The sequence below is a fragment of the Phascolarctos cinereus genome, unplaced genomic scaffold (assembly GCF_003287225.1).
Source record: "Phascolarctos cinereus isolate Bilbo 61053 unplaced genomic scaffold, phaCin_HiC Scaffold_4;HRSCAF=312, whole genome shotgun sequence".
In the NCBI taxonomy this organism is placed as follows: Eukaryota; Metazoa; Chordata; class Mammalia; order Diprotodontia; family Phascolarctidae; genus Phascolarctos; species Phascolarctos cinereus.
Genome location: NW_027555847.1, coordinates 567,366,941 through 567,388,033, shown reverse-complemented (window position 1 = coordinate 567,388,033; position 21,093 = coordinate 567,366,941). Strand labels below are relative to the sequence as shown.

At 40.3% G+C, this 21,093-nt stretch overlaps 1 protein-coding gene and 1 long non-coding RNA gene across 2 annotated transcripts in view; one reads left to right on the top strand and one right to left on the bottom strand.

Moving 5' to 3' along the window:
• Nucleotides 1-1,529: 1,529 nt before the first annotated feature.
• On the bottom strand, nucleotides 1,530-3,733 carry LOC110224068 (uncharacterized). Its single transcript, XR_002328859.2, has 2 exons — nucleotides 3,459-3,733; nucleotides 1,530-2,500 (listed from the first exon to the last, which is right to left on the bottom strand). It is a non-coding gene; the product is annotated as an uncharacterized LOC110224068 (long non-coding RNA).
• A 69-nt stretch (nucleotides 3,734-3,802) lies between these two features.
• BMP6 (bone morphogenetic protein 6) overlaps nucleotides 3,803-21,093 on the top strand; it is a 210,904-nt gene continuing 193,613 nt past the window's right edge. The window contains exon 1 of the mRNA XM_021009866.2: nucleotides 3,803-5,593. Within this exon, the coding sequence (XP_020865525.1) occupies nucleotides 4,861-5,593 (733 nt within the window). The 5' untranslated portion in view covers nucleotides 3,803-4,860. The remainder of the gene's footprint in view (nucleotides 5,594-21,093) is intronic.

The window sequence follows — 21,093 nt, the reverse complement described above, 5'->3', positions numbered from 1 at the left end:
GATGAGGAAACTGAAGCCTAGAGAGATTAAATGACTTGCTAAGATTATACACAGGTACTAAGTAGAGGTGCTAAAATTTAAACCTAAATCCTCTGATTTCAGATCCAGACTCTCCTTCTTCTGGGAATGTGAAGAGGAGACTTGGAGGATTGCTTGGTACTCCAATACCACCAGAGCTATATGCCCTAAGCACTTCTAGAGAAGCAACAGATGATGGAACTTGCTTTTAAAAATATTGTATTTTTATTTTCAGTTCCAAATTCTCTCCTTCCTTCTTCCCCTCCTCCATACATTGAGAAGGCAAGAAATATGACACCCATCACATATGAAGTCATGCAAGGCATATTTCCGCATTGGCCATGTTCTGAAAAAAAAAAGCAAGAAAAATACAGAGAAAAAATGCTTCAGTTTGCACTCTGAGTCCATCAGGTCTCTATCTGGAGGTGTATATCATTTTACATCACAAGTCCTTTGGAACGGTGGTGGATCATTATACTGGTCAGACTTATTAAGTCTTTCAGGGTCGATTCTCTTCACAATATTGCTGTCATTATGTAGATTGTTTTCCTGGTTCTATTCTCTTTACTTAGCATCAGTTCATATAAGTCTTTCTAGGTATTTCTGATATCAACCCCTTCATCATTTCTTACAGCACAATATTATCCAGTTGATGGAACTTCTAAAAAAAGGCCTAAATGGTGAAAAGTACTCTACTACTTGAAAGTTTGTGTTAAGAAGAGAGTGATCCTAGATTTTATTATTTTTTGGTCATTATTCCATATTTATTGAGCCAACTGCTGAGGGGAATCTTGGCTTAGTGTGGGGAGGTAGAGAATTGGGTTTTATTTTAAACAATTAGAAATGATCCTAGCTTTTATGAATTGTCACCTTAGTGATGAGGGACCACTCTCCATTGTGGCTGACTGCGTTGGCCTGGAACAAGACAGATGGTTATAGGATATTCAAAAGAGTTAAAGATTATCATAATAACTATTCTGATTTCCCAAGGGCAGAGCCTGGCTGGGGTATAGCTAGAGATTCCATTGAAGAAAACATTTCAGGTGGGAGGTTCTAGTGTTTAGAATGATGAACTCATTCTCCTCTGTCAAACATTTATGACCTGTCACTCGATGCATTTTGTGGTTGGTCAAGAAACTTAGCAGGATTTTGTCTGGAGGAAAAATCATGATATGATGGAGAAGCTGTTGCTGAAGGAGTAGAGAGCTATACCAAACAGATACGTTATTGCTATTCCTCAGATGACTTGAACTATGACTATGCCCATATTCGCCAAACTTAAGTAGCCATGGCCACACACTGAAAATTTCATGTTCATGTAGAGTGATTTTTTAAAAAAATGTGATAGCTGTACTATAAGAAAATCTGCCTGTAGGTGAGGTGTGTTCAGGTAGATTTGAGTCAGTTTCATTTACCCATTCCACTTCAATTAGCAAGATAATTGTATTCCAGATACAAACAATAAAGCATTTCATTCTATCATCTTTTACAGAGTAAGATTCTAGGCATGGTGACATGGTATTATAAAATTTGCAAAGCACTTTATTTACAAGAAATACATGAAATACATGATACAAATATCATTACCCCATTTTACAGATAAAGAAACTGTAGATAAGTGACTTAGCCTTGGTCACATAGTCATGGATTCAAACTCAAGTTTCCTAACTCTGGATCCAACACACTTTCTACTATACCACACTCTCTCTCATAATTATATTCTTGCTAGGTTTGTGTTTAGTGGCCTTAAGAAATAGGAACCTATTTGGATATCGATAGAATTTGTGACTTTTCTGGAATATGGATTTCCCATATGAGAAAAGGTATAAGCATCTCTCAAAAAATGGATTATGATTCCTTTAAACAACACAAGTAATTCTCAATTTTCCACTAATGTCCTACTCTAATGCCCTACTGTAGCACAGAAAGCTGTGTTCTCAAAGGCTATGGCAGCCTGCATGGGGGCAGCTAGGTGGCACAGAGGATAGAGTGCTGGGCCTCAAGTCAGGAAGACTCATCTTCTTGAGTTCAGATCTGTTCAGACACCTACCAGATGTGCCACCCTGGGCAAACCACTTAACCTTTTTGCCTCAGTTTCCTCATTTGTAAAATGAGCTAGAGAAGGAAATGGCAAACCACTTTTTCTTTTGCCAAGAAAATCTCAAATGGGGTCACGAGTCAGGAACAACTGAATAATGACAACAACATGACAGCATGGTAGAATATTTATTTTGGAATCCGAAATAGCTGGGTTTGAATCCTGCCTCAGACACTTCCTTGCTGTGTGATCCTGGGCAAGTCACTTAATCTGTTTGCCTCAGTTTTCTCATCCATAAATGATGGTAGACTAGAAGACTTCCTATGAGCTTTTACAATTCCTACTAAATTGGAAAAGTTTCAAATACACAGTCTTGTTTGAGGATTACCTTAGCTAAATTCAGAGAGGTTCAGCTTCTGAGTGTGGTACCTGAGATGCTTGCATCTGAGAAAGGCAAAAAGAGAGACACACTAGCTGACTGGGAAATATCAATGGCTTTTCTTCCCACAACACAAACAAGGTCTATCTGGAGATGATGAGGGTTTTCTAACATACGAACTCTAGAAATTAATCTGCTCAGGCATAGGAGGGGTGTCATGGGCATTCATATAAGTAGTATCTACAATGATAAAAATCACATATTATTGATGTATTAAACCAAGTACTAATTTTGAAGATTAACATTCACCAGATTGTAAGCTCCTTGAGAAGGGACCTTGTGTTATCTTTATCTTTTTGTCATCTTTAGCTTGTGTTATTTTTATGTGTCTGTTATTCTGTCTTTGTATCTCAATCACGTATCAAAGTGTGTTAGCATAGGCATTTAATTTAATGCTTGTGAATTGAACTGAATTATATATAGGAATGATATGTAATGGTTAAATCACAACATTCCTCTTCATAATTATAGTGGGGACAATTGAGCTACCCTATTCCAACATATTTTCAATTAATGTAAACTGTTTGGCAGATGGAAAGCTCTTAATCTGAAGAATTGTCTAAAAACCCTCTAGAGTCCTCCAGGGTGGTAACAATCTTAAGGACCAGGGCAGCTTTCCCCCTGGTTCCTCGACAGCGGGGGGGGGGGGGGAAGAGGGGGCGGCAGAGAAGGGGAGGCCAGTGAAAAGCAAAACCAAAACAACAGGCCCCAAATCCTGGAAATGCAGGGTCTGGTTTACATTTATCCCTTTCTGTAACAAGCCTGTAAGCAGCTTCCTCAGAGGGTGTGTCTTCACTTCCAGCTGTCTTTTAAAAGCCACGTGTCAGCTAAACGCCTAGTTTACATCAAAAAAGAGAAACTAGGAGAAGCATTAAAAAAGAAATCCACCCCTTTCTGCTCTTCCTAGAATAATATTTGATACAGAACTTGTAAGGTTTTTCTGCCTAGTTCATAAGTTCATACCTTTTAACTGGTCTTTAAATCAAGCGGTTTCGAGCTAGGACAACAACAGTGGGTGAAGACAAAATTCAGATAGTGTATACAAACAAGAGAGCGCTCCAGAAAACCTCTCCTCTTCAGTACCTTGCGGATCTCGGAATACTGCTTATAAGTTTGTAGTCTCGGAGCTAGTTGTGCGAATGAGGCAACGCCTCTCTTGTGGAAGAGAAGGCGAGGGGGAGCGCCTATTTAAATATAGGGTAGTTGGATCTTTCTATTGGCTGCCGTTCTTGTCAATCATCAAGGAAGGCGGGGCGATCTGGGGGTTGGAGTGTGGTACCTGAGAGAGGCTCGCATCTGAGAGTCAATGCTGCGCGTAGTGGGGGAACGAAGAGGCGAGGAGAGAGACGCACGAGCAGACTGGGAAATATCGATGACTTTTCTTCCCACGACACAAGCCTCTGCTCCCTTCTCTCTTACCCCTGTTATGTGAGGGGATTTCAGCTCAGGTCCTTGAGAACAGCACGGAAAACAAGAACCTTGCGGGCTTCACTCGGGGACTTCATCAACTGAGTGCAGAGATTTCTTAGAGGGGAGCGACGGTGGTGGAAAGGGAATTTGCGAAAGGAAAAAAAGAAGTTTGCTCTTCTGGAGAAAGTTGGCTCCCCTCTCCCAGTCTTTTTTTTTTTAAACAAGTCTCGAAGCTCAACCCAGAGTGCGCTGCAGTACCTCTGTTGCTGCCCCTTTTGATGTGGGGGCTCGCGTCCGGGATGCGGGGCGCTTCCCCGCTGTAGTGAGCAGCTTCTCGCCTCCAGACCGATCCCTTCGTCAATCCCGCCCCACAGAGAGAGACTGACAGACGTCTAGGCAGAAAGGCAGACTCACCAGCGCGCACCCTGGAAGGCCAAACGGGGCAAACGCACGTGGATGTGTTTGTGTGTGTGTTCTGGGCTGGCAAGGGGGGCGAAGGTGACACCACAGTGGCCTGCAGAGGTCCGGATGAAGCCGGGCTCGGGTGCAACATTGGACTAGAAGCGGCATACCTGGAACTTGCAACAATCTCTTCGTACTTCCGCAGAAGTGGTTTTTGGATCTTCCCCCTCGACCCTCACTCATTCTGCCCCTTCGTTTCTCCCCCACCCTCCAACCTGGGCAACTGGGGGAGCCTAGGAGGACCATGCGAGATAAAGACTGAGGTCCAGGAAGGGGAAGAGAGCCGGTAGCAGAGGGGAGGGTGGAGGGGGGATAATCACAGAAAGTGTCACGAGCGGCTCCCCCCTCCTCCTCCTCCACTTCTTCTTCTTCCTCCTCCTCCTCCTTCTTCTCGTTCTCCTCGTCCTCCTCGGTTCCATTTCCCAAGTGGGAGTCCAACGGGGGGCCAGCGGGAGCAGCACGGCAAGGGGGGCCCCGGGCGGGCAGGCGGGGGATGCCGCTGCTGGGGAGGAGAGTGCAGTGGCTATGCTGGTGGTGGGGGCTCCTGTGCGGCTGCTGCTGCCCCCCACCAGTGCTGCCCCTCCTGCCCGCCGCGGCCGCAGCCGCCACTGGAGGGGCGCTGCTTGGGAACAGCAGCGGGAAGAGCAATAGCCCCGGGGAGCAGCAACAGCCGCTGCAGCAGCCGACACCGCAGCCGCCCTCCTCTTCCTCTTCTTCCCCCTCCTCTGGTTTCCTCTACCGGAGGCTCAAGACACATGAGAAACGGGAGATGCAGAAGGAGATTTTGTCTGTGCTGGGGCTGCCCCACCGGCCCCGGCCTCTCCACGGATTACAGCAGCAGCAGCCGCCGCCACCTCTGCAGCCCGAGCATCGCGGGGCGCTGCCGTCCTCTCCGCCCCCGCCCCCGCCAGGGAGACTAAAGTCGGCTCCCCTCTTCATGCTGGATCTGTACAATGCCCTGTCCGCAGACGAGGGCGAAGAGAGGGGAGAGGAGGAGGAGAAGCAACAGCCCCCGCCCCAAGGAGGGGGCGACCGAAGGGGTTGGTCCCAGCAGCGGCTGCCGGCCAGCCGGCCCCTGGCTCCGAGCGCGGCGGCGCATGCCCTGCATCGCAAAAGTCTCCTCGCCCCGGGTCCTGGCGGCAGCGGTGGAGCGTCCCCGCTAGCCAGCGCTCAAGACAGCGCCTTTCTCAACGATGCTGACATGGTCATGAGCTTTGTGAACCTGGGTAAGGATCTACATGCAGTAGATGCATAAATAACTACCTTTCATTCCCTGCCCCCAGGTGACAGGGGAGTGAACACTAAAGGGTGCTAGGCTCCTAGGCTGATGAAGGGTGGGCTCCCAGGGAAAGACCACTAGACTGATAGCCGAGATACATCGGTTCTGCAGCTCTGCCACTAACTAGGGGTATGAATTGGACAAATCTCTTTCTCTCTCGGAGCCCCCCCCCCTTTTCTCCTCTGTAAGATGAGGGGAGTTGGACTGATTGTCTCTAAGATCTCTCCAGGTCTAGTTTCTAAATCTGGGCTCTCCATTACTGCCTTCAGAGCTTCTGTCTGGGGAGCTGGCTCAGTCAGGTGTTTTGGCTAGACTACCACCTGTACTTTCCTGACTGGCGGGGGTGTGCAAATTCCCGGAGGACAGGGAGCAGCCTTGTAGTTGTGTGTTTTTGCTTTATAGGTTGCAGTGGGGCAGGGAAAGACATAGACTAACTTCTGGAGCCTTTTTCCTCTTCTCCTCCCTCTCCCCCTCCTCTTTTTCATTGATAGCTAAGTGGTTAGAAGTGCCTGGCCTTACTTAAAGGAGAACATCTTGGTGCTTCTTTCAGTCAGTAATTGAGAACTGGCCAGGGTATATTCAGTGCCCTTCTCATTTGAACATCAACCTTGTTCTTGGGGAGAAGTTAAACCTGCTCATAGAGAAATGCAAAACCTAGAGTTTACCAAGCCTGTAGAAAGAAAACTAGGGCATCCATTAACATCCAAATTATTTTGTTGCCTTCCAAGCTAACCAATGGCTCTTAACTCTTTTATAGTTAAATCTTCAAATTTGTAGAGTCTAACAAAAGAGGGGTGGGGATTTAGAAAGAAAAAAAAAGGATGGATACAAGTTGGGACCTTGTTGAGAACTGTTGGGGATACTTCCATAGAGTAACAGTAGTGAATTAATTCTTGTTAGGGAGAATTGTGTGGTAGCATTCATATATAATCCTGCGTATTTTTAGCCATAGCTCTGAAATCAATATTTGAGGAATCCAGTTCATTCCTAAAGACTGAAAAGATTAAAAAAAAATGGGATGAGGTTGAGGAGGGCTTCAGAAAGTTTCCTCATCTACAAATGAAGATGAGATTAAGTTTTTTTTCCCTGAATGAATGAATATTCTTAATATATGCCATTGACTTCTTTTCCCCTCCTTTCCCTGTGTGGAATGTGCTACTTTGTCAGTGTGGTTTGGTACAAAGTCATTTCAAGAGAAAATGTGGTTGTTTTCAGTGACTCCAGAGTCTAATGTTCACACATTAAAAAAAAATTGCTAGAATTGTTGCCTTCTAGGTTCCAAGACGTGGTAGGTAGAATAAATGATGTAGGGAATAGATACCTTCCTCAAATGCCACCCAGAAAAGTCATCCAAAAACAAAACAAAACCTAGTCACTTTAAGGACATTGCTGACTTGCAGTACTCCCCAAGTGAAAGAGCTAGTTCTTTACAAGTGAATCTCAAAGTGATTTAAAAACACGCCTTCAGGTTGCTGCTGCTGCTGCTGCTGTTTTTTGAGGGGAGAAGAGAGGGTAGAACCAGAGATGGCAAGGTATGGTTTCTTAATAGCTTACAAAACAAAATCTCATAGCAGGTGCAGCCTCAGAGCCTGCCAACCCTGCCAATGTGGAATACTTCAGGGTCTGCCTTGCAACTTTTGTGTCCAGGGATTTTGATTGGGCAGGAATTTTCACAAATGATGGCAGCCAAAACCAGGGTTGGACTACCTCCATGAAGCAGGCTGGACAAATTCTCATGATTCCAGGCCACTAAGCAATGGTTCCAGGGGCAGCAGGCCAATGCTGTTCCTTGTCCTGCCTCCTCTGCTTCCTCTCCCTTACTTAACACCCCCTTCTATTCTGGGCACATCCAAAAAGTACAAGTTAATCCACAGGTCACTGGGAAAAATGTCCAGTTACTTTTTTGGGGTTAATCCCATTCCCAGCTGGAATGGAGAAAGTCCTAGATTCCCTCTCTGTCAATAATGATATTAATAAAACCAGGATTTATGAAGATATGTGGTCATTAGGATGTCCTAGTAATGTCCTACAAGGGCTATGTAGAAACTGCCTTATCTAAGGAAAAACTGCTCTCTATCCATTACGTTGATTTGTTACGGATTCAGACTAGGCTACCTCTAGGCAAGATTCTGAAGTTGATAAACCTTTTCATTTTTATCTTTTTAAATATTTCCTACAACCTCTTTGCTCAGGTTCAGTCACAAACACTTATTTAGTGTATATGCTGGCTAAGGCCCTGTGCTAGGTACTAGTAATACATAGACAACAGAAAGAATCAGTAGAAACAGACTACTCTTAAAATACTTTACATACTGCTGGGATTACACCATGTGCACAGATAGGTAAAGACAAGATAATTTGAGGAGGGAAGAAAGAACTCTAACAATCAGGTATGTGTATAAAGCTATCACAAAGGAGGCTGTCCTCTTTTGTTAAAGGACCTATCCAATATCCCATTTCCACGCTGGTGAGGTTGTCCTTACTATCTGCTAAGGTTTACAAATTGGAGAAATATTTGTAATTTCGGAGAGGACTTTTAAAAATTCAGAGCAATGAATCTCAATCTTTGATGGTGGCATTAAAAATATGATAACAGGTTTATAGGGCACAAGAAGGAGATATTACTGGAAGTTCTGACTGGAACCCTTCGAATCAAGCTAATAGGCATTCCTTTTATTCAACACACATGGAGATAGAATTGCTTGTAGGTAAGTATAATACAGATCCCTAACTACTATTCTAGTTTTCAACCGAGCTTCAGAAATCAATCTTAACTTAGCAATGATGATAAGGGCCTCCAATAAAGTCTTACTTGTGGCACAGAGGTGACCTATACTTTAATACCTGCAGAGCCCTAGGTGGTCAAATCCTATGAAGCTGGAAAAAATTTCTAGTTTTAAAAAGTATGTTTATTAAGTTCAAAGAAAGGCTCATCCGCAGAAGGTTTGAGCACAAACTAGTAATTTTTTTTTTCAGTTACAGCAACCTATGAAGATCAAATGATATGCAGTAGTGGTAGGGACCCCCAGACAAAGTCATAGATTCTTGAAGTGCTGAAAAGAGATTTTATCCTAAGAGATAAAGTAGTTAACTGTGGTCCTCATGGACATAAAGAAGGGAGGTTCCAGTGGGAAGAATGCTGGATTGGAAGTCAAAGGGACTCAGTTTAAATCCCAGTCTACCCCCTTATTACCTATGGGACCATAAGCAAATCATGTCACCTTCCCAAGCTTCAGTTTCTTCATCTTTAAAACAGAAGATTGGATTAGATGATCTCTGAGGTCCCTTCCAAGCCTACATCTATGATCCTTTGACCTTAGTAAAGGAAAGGTGCCTCAGTGCATAGAGTGCTGGAATTGGAAACAGGAAAACTTGGAGTCCAATGCTATTTCAGATACCAGCTGTGTAACTCCAAGCAAGTCAGCCTTAGTTTCCTTACCTGTAAAGTAGAAATAATACTAGCACCTACCTCCCAGGGTTATTGTGAAGAGCAAATGAGATAACTTCTAAAGTCCTTTGAAACCTTTAAAATGTTATATAGATGCTAGCTCTTATTTGTTATGATGATGATTTTTATTACTTGTATTTTCAGAATAAGGATTTGGGGAGCATTTCCCTGATTTCCTAATCTGTCAGTGGTATGTTGACAGCTGTAGTTAAATGACTCATCTCTCATCAAAACCACAGGAAGATCAAGTTCTATAATGTCGCTTTTGGCACATATTTAGAACTCATTAGTTTAAACATTTTACTAAGTATATGCTATGTGCCTTGTACTGGAAGAGAAGCACAAAGGAAAGTGGTTACATAGTTGTAGACATGCATCTTATGTAAAACAGAGGATTTACTCATGAAATACATTTAAGTAACACTGAGGCCTTTCATCTAGGGTGACCATCAGGAAGTATGAATCAACAAGAGAAACTTTCTCTCACATCTCTACTACCGGTCATTAAAGCCAGCTCATTGTTCTTTATGTTGATTGTTTCAAATTCTTCATGAATGAACAGAATGAACATTTGTAATGATTCAAGTACTTACAGCAACTTGGCCCCTGATGTTGTCTGCTGTTGCTACTGCTGTGAGTCTGTAGAAGGTGTATGCCCATGCATGCATGCATGTACGTGAGCATGAATTCAATCAGTGCTGTTTTCCATTAGTTTTCTGATACTAAGAATCTTTTTGGCAGTCTGAATAACCTGCCTTCCAGTCTTTGGTTTTCTAGAATGTACTTTTTAACAGGGAAAACAGAGTGTCTTTTGCCCTCTGTGGTTTTAGTTGACCTTATCAAAGTATGGGCAAATACCAGTCTGGAGCTATAGTAAAATGTTTACTATTTCATATACTGATTTAATTTTTCTTTTTATAAAATACATGGAATTTGCTATTTTTACTGCTGAAAGTTTCAAAGTAAATGAAGAAATTCAGGGCCTTGTAACTTCAGGATCATTTGCAATGCCTGGCACATGCTTAATAGATGCTTGTTGAGTGATATATGCTTATAGTGTACTGTTATATGTCAGTTAAATTTCTCTTAGTTTGTAATATAATATATGCTTTATTCAATTTATTTTAAAACATCTACATTTTTATTAGTATGAATACTCTCTCCCCCATGGAGATGGCAACCTCTCCATGATTTAGCAGATGCTTTAATGAGTTGTCGAAGACAAAAAAAAAATGTCACTCTGTGGCTTATTTCCTGGTAATGAGCCTCTCCAAACCACGCTAAACTAGTCTTTTGACAATTGTTTATTCCAAGTCTCAGTAGCATAGAAGTTCCTCACAAGGACAGGTGCTATTTTTCATTTTCTCTTTATATCCTCTGCATTCAGCAGAGTGTCTTACACTTAAGTGCTTGAAGGATTGAATTGGATTATTTTAATTTGGAGCAAGGGTGGGGAACCTTCGGCCCCCAGGCCACATATGGCCTTCTAGGTTCTTGGGTGCGGCTTTTAGATTGAGTCCAAGTTTTACAGAACAAATCCTTTTATTAAGGGGATTTGTTCTGTGAAGTTTGGATTCAGTCGAAGGGCCACATTTGAGGACCTAGAGGGCTACATGTGGCCTCAAGGTCGAAGGTTCCCCACCCCTGATTTGGAGTATATTGGATACTTGAAGCTTTTCCAAATTTAGTAGCATATACCTTATTCTCTACTGGTGCACCTTTCCAGGCAGGAGTAACCATCATGATTTATAATGATAAGATATTAGAGTAGGATTTCAGTGGATAAACTGCACACAAAATTAATGAAAGTTCAGGCATCCTTCATTTGAACTGGCCATTCCATTTCCTTAATTTGAATTAATGAGGTGTTAATGTATATGGATAGATATTAACAAAGAACTGAGAAAGTCAATGTCTTCTCTATCTCAGGAAAAACAACAAGAAACTTATTGTACTACAAATACTGGCAATCTTCTGGACATAATCACTCTTGGGAAATATAAAGTAGAAAAAAAGCTGAACCAGAATTTTCACTATTCATGTTTATAGCCAAGCACAATTTTTGTCCATACTTGGCCTTTTAAACACATGATCAGAATCCCCATCATTTCATCTAAATTGCTTCAACCTAAGGAAGTTTAGTTACTGATCAATTGGTGAATAAACATTTATTAATGACCTACTATGGGAAGGAATTATGGTAGGCACTGGGACTACAAAGACAAAAATGAAATAGTTCTTGCCCTCAAAGAGCTTATATTCTCTATGGAGAGACAACATTTATACAGATAAAAATAAACAAAATAAATATAAGGTGATGGGAGTTGGCCTTGGAGTCATCGAGAGAAGACAGACAATAGCAGATGAAGGGATTAGGAAAGGCTTCTTGGAGAAGGTGACTTGAGGTGACTTTTGGAGGTGGTTAGAAGGTCTAAGAAGCAGACCTGAGGATTGAATGTGTCCCGAGAATGAGGCATATGTAGCCTTTGCTCAGGTACAGAGAATAAAATTAAATTTATGTGTTACTTACTGCTAAAATGGAGAATTTGTTTATGAGAATGTGGTTTGAAATGGGAGGTAAAACACTGTACTAAATACCTTCTACTGTCTTAAATACTAAATGCAAAAGTTAGTGGCATTAAAAAAAAATACCCAAAACAAAAAAAACTCAAACACAGATGTACAAAATGTTCTTAAACTAAGATCAGAGGGCAAGCAGATACCATTGTTCAGATCATAGAAGGTGTTTCCTTTGGTTGTCCTTTTAAGAATGAAAATGTAATAGGGAAAAATCCCTTTAAGATTTGCTGAGTCACAGTCATCTCCTCCACCTCAAGGGCTAACAGCCCTTGCAGGATGGGTATAACCTCAACAAAGAAGAGATTCCCTCTGCTCTAAATTCAATTCACTAACTATTAAGGCCTATTATGTGCTCAATATTGTTCTAGGTGCTTGAGATACAAAGACAAAAATGTAAGTTGTGGTCCTCAAGGAACTTAGATTCTTTTGAGAGGAAACAACATGTATGTTGAAAATTAAATATAGGGGCAGCCAGGTGGCGAAATGGATAGAACACTGGCCCTGGAGCCAGGTGTATTGAGTTCAAATTTGGCCTCAGATACTTGACACTTATTAGCTGTGTGACTCTGGGCAAGTCACTTAACCTTGATTGCCTCCAAAAAAAGAAAGAAATCAAATTAAAAATTAAATATAAAATATGCATACAAAGTTGTTTCAGGGTAAAAGCACTAGCAAGGATGGGGAAGGATCAAGATAGGTTTCCTGGAGAAAGTGGCATTTGAGTTGAATTTTAAAGGAAAATAGAGACTATTAGAGGTGAAAAGAGAGTTCATTCCAAGTATGGGAAACAGCCCATGCAAAGGCAAGAGACGAGCAATGAGATGTCATGTACAGGGGCTGTTAAGCAGGCCAGTTTACCTGGAACCAGGGTGTAGAGTAAGTAAAGGAGAGTCAAGTATTTAAAACTAGGAAACATTGGCTAGAATCAGATTGTGAAGGGCTTTATGAGCCAGAGAGGAGTTTGTGTTTTATCCTAGAGATGAGGAATCACTCTCAAGGTGGGGGCTGAGAGGGGGTGTTTTAGGTATATTGATTTAGCCACCATGTGGAGGATGGATTGGAGACAGGAGAGATGAGAGACAAGATAGAGCTTCTAAAACAGGGTTCTTAACCTGGAGTCCAAGGAATCTTTCAAGAGTTCTACATACTTGGATGGGAAAAAAATTACATCATTATTTTAGCTAATCTTGGTTTCTTTTGTAATCCTATGCATCAAAAAAATCTGAGTCCATAGACTTTACCTGACTACAGAGGAGACACAGATAAAGAGTTGTGAGCCTCTCCCCTAAAAGTACTCCACAATGAGAGCACTTGAGAATAGGAAAAGAAATAATTCTAGCTATCAGGGATGGCCAATACTGAAAGATAAGAGAAATCTTATCTTTTGAGAGGGAATAGAAACAAATACAGGCATTCCCTGAGGTTACGAAGACTGGATGTTTCTAGTGCCCCATACATGGGAACAGCTTCTATGTCTCCTTCTCAAAACCCAACCTGATCTCCCCATTTATAACCTGTCCAGACAATAGCCTTGTTTTGAGATAATGGTATCATCTGTTATTTAGTAAAGGCCACCTTTTCCAGTAAAATGTAAACTTCTGGAGGGCAAGAAGTGTTTTGGTTTTGTTACTGGACTCTCAAGGCCTAGCACAGTGCCTTATATATTACAGGGTCTAAAGTTTTTATGAATATAATTTTCTGCTTCTGGGAAATTTCTGTGCAACTGTTATGCTCATTTTTTTTATTCCTTCAGATCAATTAATTCTTTTTCAAACATCTTCCTTTTTCTTCTTCAGGAAAAAACATTTTTTTCTTTTTTTTTTGTCCCATTTTAAGTTCCCAAAGAGCCCTAGTCATAGTCAGTAAACATAAGACTAGCATAAGGGATCTCTTGATCAATCTCCTTTTTATGCTTTGTGTGTGTATGTATATGTGTGTGTGTGTGTGTGTGTGTGTATGTGTGTGTGTGTATGTGTGTGTGTGTGTGAAGAAATTTCTTTCCTCTTTCAATGGGAAATCAACCATATTTCCTTCATGTTTGTAATAGTGACATATTTGTATCAAAGGAAAGCCAGTGATTTTGAAGTGTTGACTCAGTTTAAAAAAAAAATAGTGCCATCAGCCTTTAAAGCCCCCACAGAGTGCCTTCCTATATACTTATGCCCATCTAAACCCACTCTTCAAGCAAAGTTTCAAGCATTTTCCACATAAAGTATTGGCTTCAGCAAATGTTGGAGCTCTGATCACCAGAAGGGACCTCAGAGGCCATCTAGTACAACCTTATTATTTTATAGATGAAGAAACTGAGGCCAGGCAGGGTGAGTGTCTTGAGTGAAGACACTAAGGAAATAAGCGTCAGAGCCTGTGCCCAAGTTAAATGTTTCCATAAGGAAAGATTTTATTTGTCTAGGTGCAACAGCTTAGGTATTTGTTTCTCTGCAAGGATTTCTACTGTAGAAATATTTATTTGAAAAAATTTTTTTGAGACAATGAGGTTAAGTGACTTGACCAAGGTCACACAGCTAATAAGTGTCTGAAGTCAAATTTGAACCCGGGTCCTGACTCCAGAGCTGGTGCTCTATCCACTGTGCCCCCAAACCATTCTCTTAGGCACTGTTTCCTTACTACCCTGGGCAAGAAACATCATCCTTCAGTGCTCTAGGCAACTCTTTAAGACCAGAGGTTGCTCTCTTGTATTGGTAGAGGGAGTTTCCTCATTTGCAAGTTCTCTATATTAATGAAGTACAGATCCAGACCCTATATTTATAGCTCAGATGTTGAGGAAAACCATGGGAAAGGAGCAGAAGGAAAATGACTATCAAAAGAGTTTATCAGTGGGTCTGGAACAAAGAAAACATTATATTAGGAGAAAATACATTTTCTATAATTGGCAAATAGCTTCACTGAGTTTCCTGTAGCTTAATTTGTTAAGTATTTAAGGCACTTCTCCTCTTGATATCCAAAAAAAAAAACTTCCTAGAGGATTTTAAAGTACCAAATATTTAAGTTTATACATCCATTTAGTCTGGGGGTTCTTAATCTTTTTTGTGTTGGGGACATCCCCTCCTCTTTGGCAGTTTGTTGAAACCCACAGACCCCTTCTCAGAACCATTTTTTTACATCCATAAGATAAAATACACAGGATTACAAAGGAAACCAATTATGATGTAATGCAGTTATCAGAAGTTCAAGGACAGAAGGTTAAGAACCCTTGATCTAGTACTATAACCAGGGCAGGGAAGGTAGTGAGGTAACTCGGGGTATGGGACAGTTTGGGATAAATATAATAATACAATATAATATAAGTGAATAAATGGGTACAGAATAAGTCAGAGGTTAGCTTTGGCTAAAGGGATCCCATGCTGCTGCCAGTTCTGCAACTAAAAAGTCAACAAGCATTCAACTCCATTGCTGAGATCTGAGGGTACAAAAAGTGGCTTTTAGAGTCGTGATCTGAAAAAATCCCTAACACGTAATGCTTCCCTGGTGTATTCCCTCTTCCCTCTGAAGGCATTGGGAGATATACTTTGGAAGAGGATACCTTTTCACCATCCCATCTTCCCCTATCACTGCCCTCTTGGGGAATCTGTGGGGATTGGGTAGGGTACCAAGAATATACTTTCATACCATTTTAAATGCATAAGTGAAGTAATAACATGATGATGATAATAATTGTGATAATAACAACAAAAACAGGAAAAACTAGAATTTATGTAGCACTTTGAAGTTTGCAAAGCTCTTTACAAATATTTCATTTTATTCCCCAACAACCCTGGGAGGCAGATATGATTATTATCCTCATTTTGCAGGTGAAGAAACTGAGCAGACAGGTTAAATAACTTGCCTAGAGTCATATAGCTAGTAAATCTCTGACTTGATTTGAACTCAGGTCTTCCTGAATCTGGGTCCAATACTCTATCTACTGTAAAACCTTTGTAAGGCTGAGAAGAGGAAGTGAAAAATCTGCCAAAAAATACCAGATAATAGCAAAATAAGACATCAAAGCAAAAAGTCATCAAATTCAGATTTCTAAAGTGTCTTAGGGGGCAGCTAGATGGTGCGGTGGATACACTGCTGGGCCTGAAGTCAGGAAGACTATTCTTCCTGAGTTCAAATCTAGCCTAAGATACTCACTAGCTGTGTGACCCTGGGCAAGTCACTTAACCCTGCTTGCCTCAGTTTCCTCATCTGTAAGATGAGCTGGAGAAGGAAATAGCAAACCATTCCAGTATTTTTGCCAAGGAAACACCAAATGGGCATATGAAGAGTTGGACGTGACCAAAACAACAAGACAACAACAGAAGTGTCATGTTTTATACCTCACCCATGTTAGACAAATTGTATTGCAGGGAGCAATTCTTGGGAAATAAGCATTTATACTATATAATCAAATTAGATTTCAGAGATTTGAAGCCATCTGGTAATATCAATTCTATCTTCCTCACAATATTAACTTTCTCTATCCCCTCCTCCCCAAATGATCTCATATGTTGAGTTGGATGGGGACAAGGAAACCTGCCCCTCACATATCCATCTGTGATAATTCCCTGTTTAGTAGTCTCCATGGTCCATAGTGTTACAGGGGTAGGGTGCCCAAAGGAAGGAGGAGACAAGCTTGTTGTTGTATAGGTCTCAAAATGTGTCACAAAAGCTTCCATCATGAATAGGATGGTTAGGGCTACTTTCTTAAGTTTCTCATTATATACTAGCATCTTGTTGGGCCTAATTAGCAATCGTTTTCTGATTAATTAGGGATTAAGACTCCTAGGCCAGCTTTTCTTTACTCTCCATTTCCAAACATATTTGTGTCTCTGGGGTTCGGTCATCAATATAGTGTGGCTTCGTTACATTATGATGGGCCTGGGTTATAATGTACTAATTCCATTATTATAAAACCAGTTGAATCAATGCAGTCTTGCAAAAGGTGAGTCTTAATCCCTCCTGAAGGTACATGTTACTGTTGGACTTTTCATGATCTTTATTTTTAATTAAGTTTTATTGATGTGTTTTGTTTTTATATCACAGTCATTTCTGATTATAGGTCCCCCAACTCCAGCATTGAACCTTCCCTTATAATAAAAAGAGTTAAACAAAACAAAATGGGCACAGTGACTATATCTGATAGTATGTGTGACTTTCTACATTCATCATCCCCCACCTTTCTGTCAGAAGAATTAGAAGTCATCTACTTCAATCCTTCATTTTGCAGTTGAGGGAACTGAGGACCAGAAAGAGAAAGTGATTTTACCAAAGACACACAAATAGTAGCAAAGCCATACATGTATGTACGTATCTGTTTTGTACTTTGGACTATTGTTCCAAGTGAACTTTTCCCCTATAAAGTGAATTGGATGTAGTACTTTGCCTGAACTGATATTTAATCTGCCATCCTGTGAGTGTAGTATCTCTTCTTCCCCTTCCATCACCCTTTATTAAATAGATTTGGAATATGGTAGAGCCAATATCTAAATTACATTAGGTAATTTCATTATGTATCCCTGTGGTCCTGTTACTGAAAATGTAGATACTGCTGGCTGAGTGTAGGACTTTGGTTAATTCATTTTCTTCAGAATGCTATTCTCTTTTAGGTAGGAGAGCCTGCCTGACTCTGTTTGATAGGAATAAGCCCTTGACTGTGGATTCTGCTAGATAGGTTGAGATTGTCTGAGGACTGTAATGTCCCATGTTTCAGTACACTGACTTTACTTTTCTATTGTTTTTTGCATCGTCAGTCAGCTATGTCGAGCATAAAGCGGTGACACAAATTAAGCTTTGCTAAGCAGTTGCTCAGTGAAACTCCCTCACTACTCCCCCAACAAATGAACTTTAATAACTGCTGTGTTCATTATGATGACTTTCCTGTAGCTACCATTTACCCTTTTCACCTTGTTCAGAATGTGACTTCTAGCCTTAAACATCTGCCTTTGTTGATTGTTGTTCCTGTATTTTCAGTCTTGTTAGTTTCCTGTACATGAACATTTTTTTTTAAATGCTGCTTTGTATATCAGCAAAGCATGAACTAACTTGGTCTTAATGGACTGAGCTGTCCTGTTCAGGGAAGAAAGAGATCCTGGAAATGGTTTTTCTTAATCTTTGAGGTTAAATGTTTTCCCTCCTCTTTCTTTCCCTAAATCTTATATGAACATTCTCAGTGACTGACTTAGAGGCCTTTTTCACCTCTATATTCTAACTGGATAGTATTTTTTGTTGTTTAAAAAATTACCAATAAACCTAAGGATTTCTATTTTTTTATGATTTTACCATTTTTAATGAAAGGATACTCAGATATTAGCAGATAGTGTTAGAGTATCTACAATGTTTTATTGGGAAGAAACCGTAAAAGATATTTAAATATAAAATGTGCAGTTTTGGAAGGTAGTAAAATGTCATTTTTAACATTTGAAATAAAAAAAATCTATTATTCTTGATGCCTTCTTGTGTGCAAATATGTAATTTTTAATTTACATGCATATGTTTGTGTCCTGTGTTTCTCTGTGCTGACACCAAATCCATCAGGAGTTTCCTTGGGTTTTTAAAGTCTAGGAATTTTAAAATCTCTTTTCCTCTACATACTTTCTCTGAGGTGTCTGTCACCATAGTACCTAGACAATCAGTCAGGCAGAGATATGAGTGATTAAATTTCTCTCTAGCTGGTACTCTACTTGATCCATGCTCTGCAGGATTTCAGGGAGCAGAATGAAAAGAAAAGCTAAAGAATGGGCAAGAATTGTAGGAATCCTGACTTCATAAAAATTTTTTGTAGCAGGGGCATGAGGGGGACAAAATATTTTCACTAGCTTTCTAAAAAGTCAAATGGACTTATATAGCATGGTATATTGGAAGGAAAAAAATCAGTGGATCTGGATTCAGGTCTTAGCAATTGGGCAAGTCAGTCAACCTTTTCTGGGCTTTAGTTGCCTTATCTGTTTAAAAAAAGTATGATGATAATGTAGGCTACTTACCTTAGATGGTTGTTGTGAAAATGGACTTTATAAACCTAAACTTTTAAGTTGGGAGAATTCAAACAAAGATCTCACTGTCACTAGAGGCAATGTCAGGGGTTCTTTCAGGTCTCTTCAAGTAAAGAATGCCTAAGATAGCACGTATAACACAGTAAAACCTAATGGGAAGTCTATAAATCAGATATTTCAGATAAGGGTTGCATTGATTTCTCTTTGAGCTCTCTGAAAGAAAATTATTTACTAAGCAAGTTAACAGGATAGGTAACTAATACTAGGCAAATATTTAAATAATTTAAGAGAATCAGAGGATCATAGGTTTAACCCAAACTATTTTTCAGGAGGAAAAAAAAACCTGAGCTTCAAGAAGTTAAGCCACTTGCAGAATGTCACATAGCTAGGAAATGTCTGAGGTGAGATTTGAACCTAGGCTTTCCTCATTACAAGTCTAGTATTTAATCTATTTCACTAGTCCATTGCTCAAGAAATTGTTAATAATAGCTAATGGTTAACATTTACATAGCATTGTAAGATTTGCAAAGTGCTTTACATTTATTATCCCTTTTGATCCTCAAAATAACTCTGTGAGATAGGTGTGATTATTATCCCTATTTTACATCTGAGGAAATTGGGGTAGACAGGGGTTAAGTGACTTACCTCAGGTCCATTTTGGTTTTCTTCAAGAACGGACAACAATCAAGTGTCTGGGGCAGGATTAGAATTCAGGTCTTCCTGACTCTTAAGTCCAACACTCTATCCATGACTACTTAGGACATGGTTCCAGATACTATGGGACCCTGTCGAAATATAGCAGAAAGTGCACTGGAGTTAGGTGATAGGGATTCTAGTCCCAGTTCTGCCACTAGTTATTTTAGTGACCTTGGATAAATCCCTTAACTGTTGCTCTGCACCTCAGTTTCCTCAACTGGAAAATGTAGAAGTTGGAGTAGAAGATGCACAAGGTCCCTTTCAAGTCTAACATTTTGATTTTACCCTTTCAAGCTTCTCTGATCTGTTCTTTAAAAGCACTGCCCCCTCCCACCTCAGTTTTGGCATGAAACAGTTGATCCAAGCACACATTAGAAACTGTAAAGTTTTCCATCTCCATTACCATGCTGCTGCTCTTGATACCTATTCTTACAGACTTTGGACACGTCTACTAATTGAATTTGCTCAAGCTCATTTTCTGACCAATTAGAGGAATTCCTCTTGGTCAGAGCACCATTGTGTATGGTCATACATCTATTCTTCTTCTTCTTTTTAAAAAGATATCCAGCCTGCTCTTAGTTTTAATTTGTATTTGCCCCATGACTCACCTCATGATCAGATTTATTTTAGAGGCCATCTTGACAGTAAAAGCAGATGGCTCTGTGCCTTAGTGATATCTAGATCAGGCATCCACAGTAGTTTTAGCTTGTCAGTCCCCCTGTCATCTTGCTGCTTTTCTATATTCAAATTAAAAAGACTTGATCTTTCTAGAAAGCATTGTAAAAATCCTCTGCTGTATTTTAAACTCTGGAAATTTGGTTAGGGCAGACAGCCAAGGCCTCTAAGGAGGTAGACCCCACTTCACTCTCAGCTTTTTCTCTCAATGCATTCTTCTCCAAATGTTTTATAAGCTTAAGTAATAACTTGTTTTAAGAGACAAGGACCAAGACCTAATGGATGTTATTTATAAGGAAAGATAAGTACGATACTTCCTTATAACTTTTTACCTCAAAGAACAGCTGATTATTATTTTGTTTATATGAAGCACAACTATTCTATTCTAACCATTCATGTTCTTTTTAAACAATGATGCTCAATATGGCATTGTAGATTTGGGAAAAATTATTTGGAGTAACCTAAATGTGTTGAAATAGCACAAAGAGTTGTTGCATTGTGTAGTGGATAGGGAGTGGGTCCTGGAGTCATGAAGACCTGGGTTCAAATCTTGCCTCTGTTACATATTGGCTACATGGCCATGGGTACAAATTAGAGAACAGTTGCATATATGCATTAATGAAAATAGTTTCCACATTAGGAGTTCTCCCACATTGATGAAAAAAAAATCTTGACCCTCCCCTTCACCTCCCCCCAAATAATAAAACCCCAAACAACCAAAACACATTGGTATATTAATTGGAGGATAGGTGTGATTTTCCTTTGAGAACTTTGAAAGTGAGGTTCAGTATCTTTAGTATGCTCTTGTTATTATCATCCCCTAGAACCGTTTAATGTGGGTAATCTCATTAGAGCATGTGAATGACAAATCACTTTACTTTCTCAGAGCTTATATTAGAGTCACGTGCTGTGTCTTTCTGGAGTGGTGAAAAGTCCTGAGCATGAAGAAATATTATTTCCCCACTTTTGCATGCTAGTAAGCATCAGATATCATTAATCAGAACTATGTCATACTTCTACGGGGTCTGAAAATTTTGCTTTCAGCTTCATACAATGGAAAAAGTGTACATGTTAGTA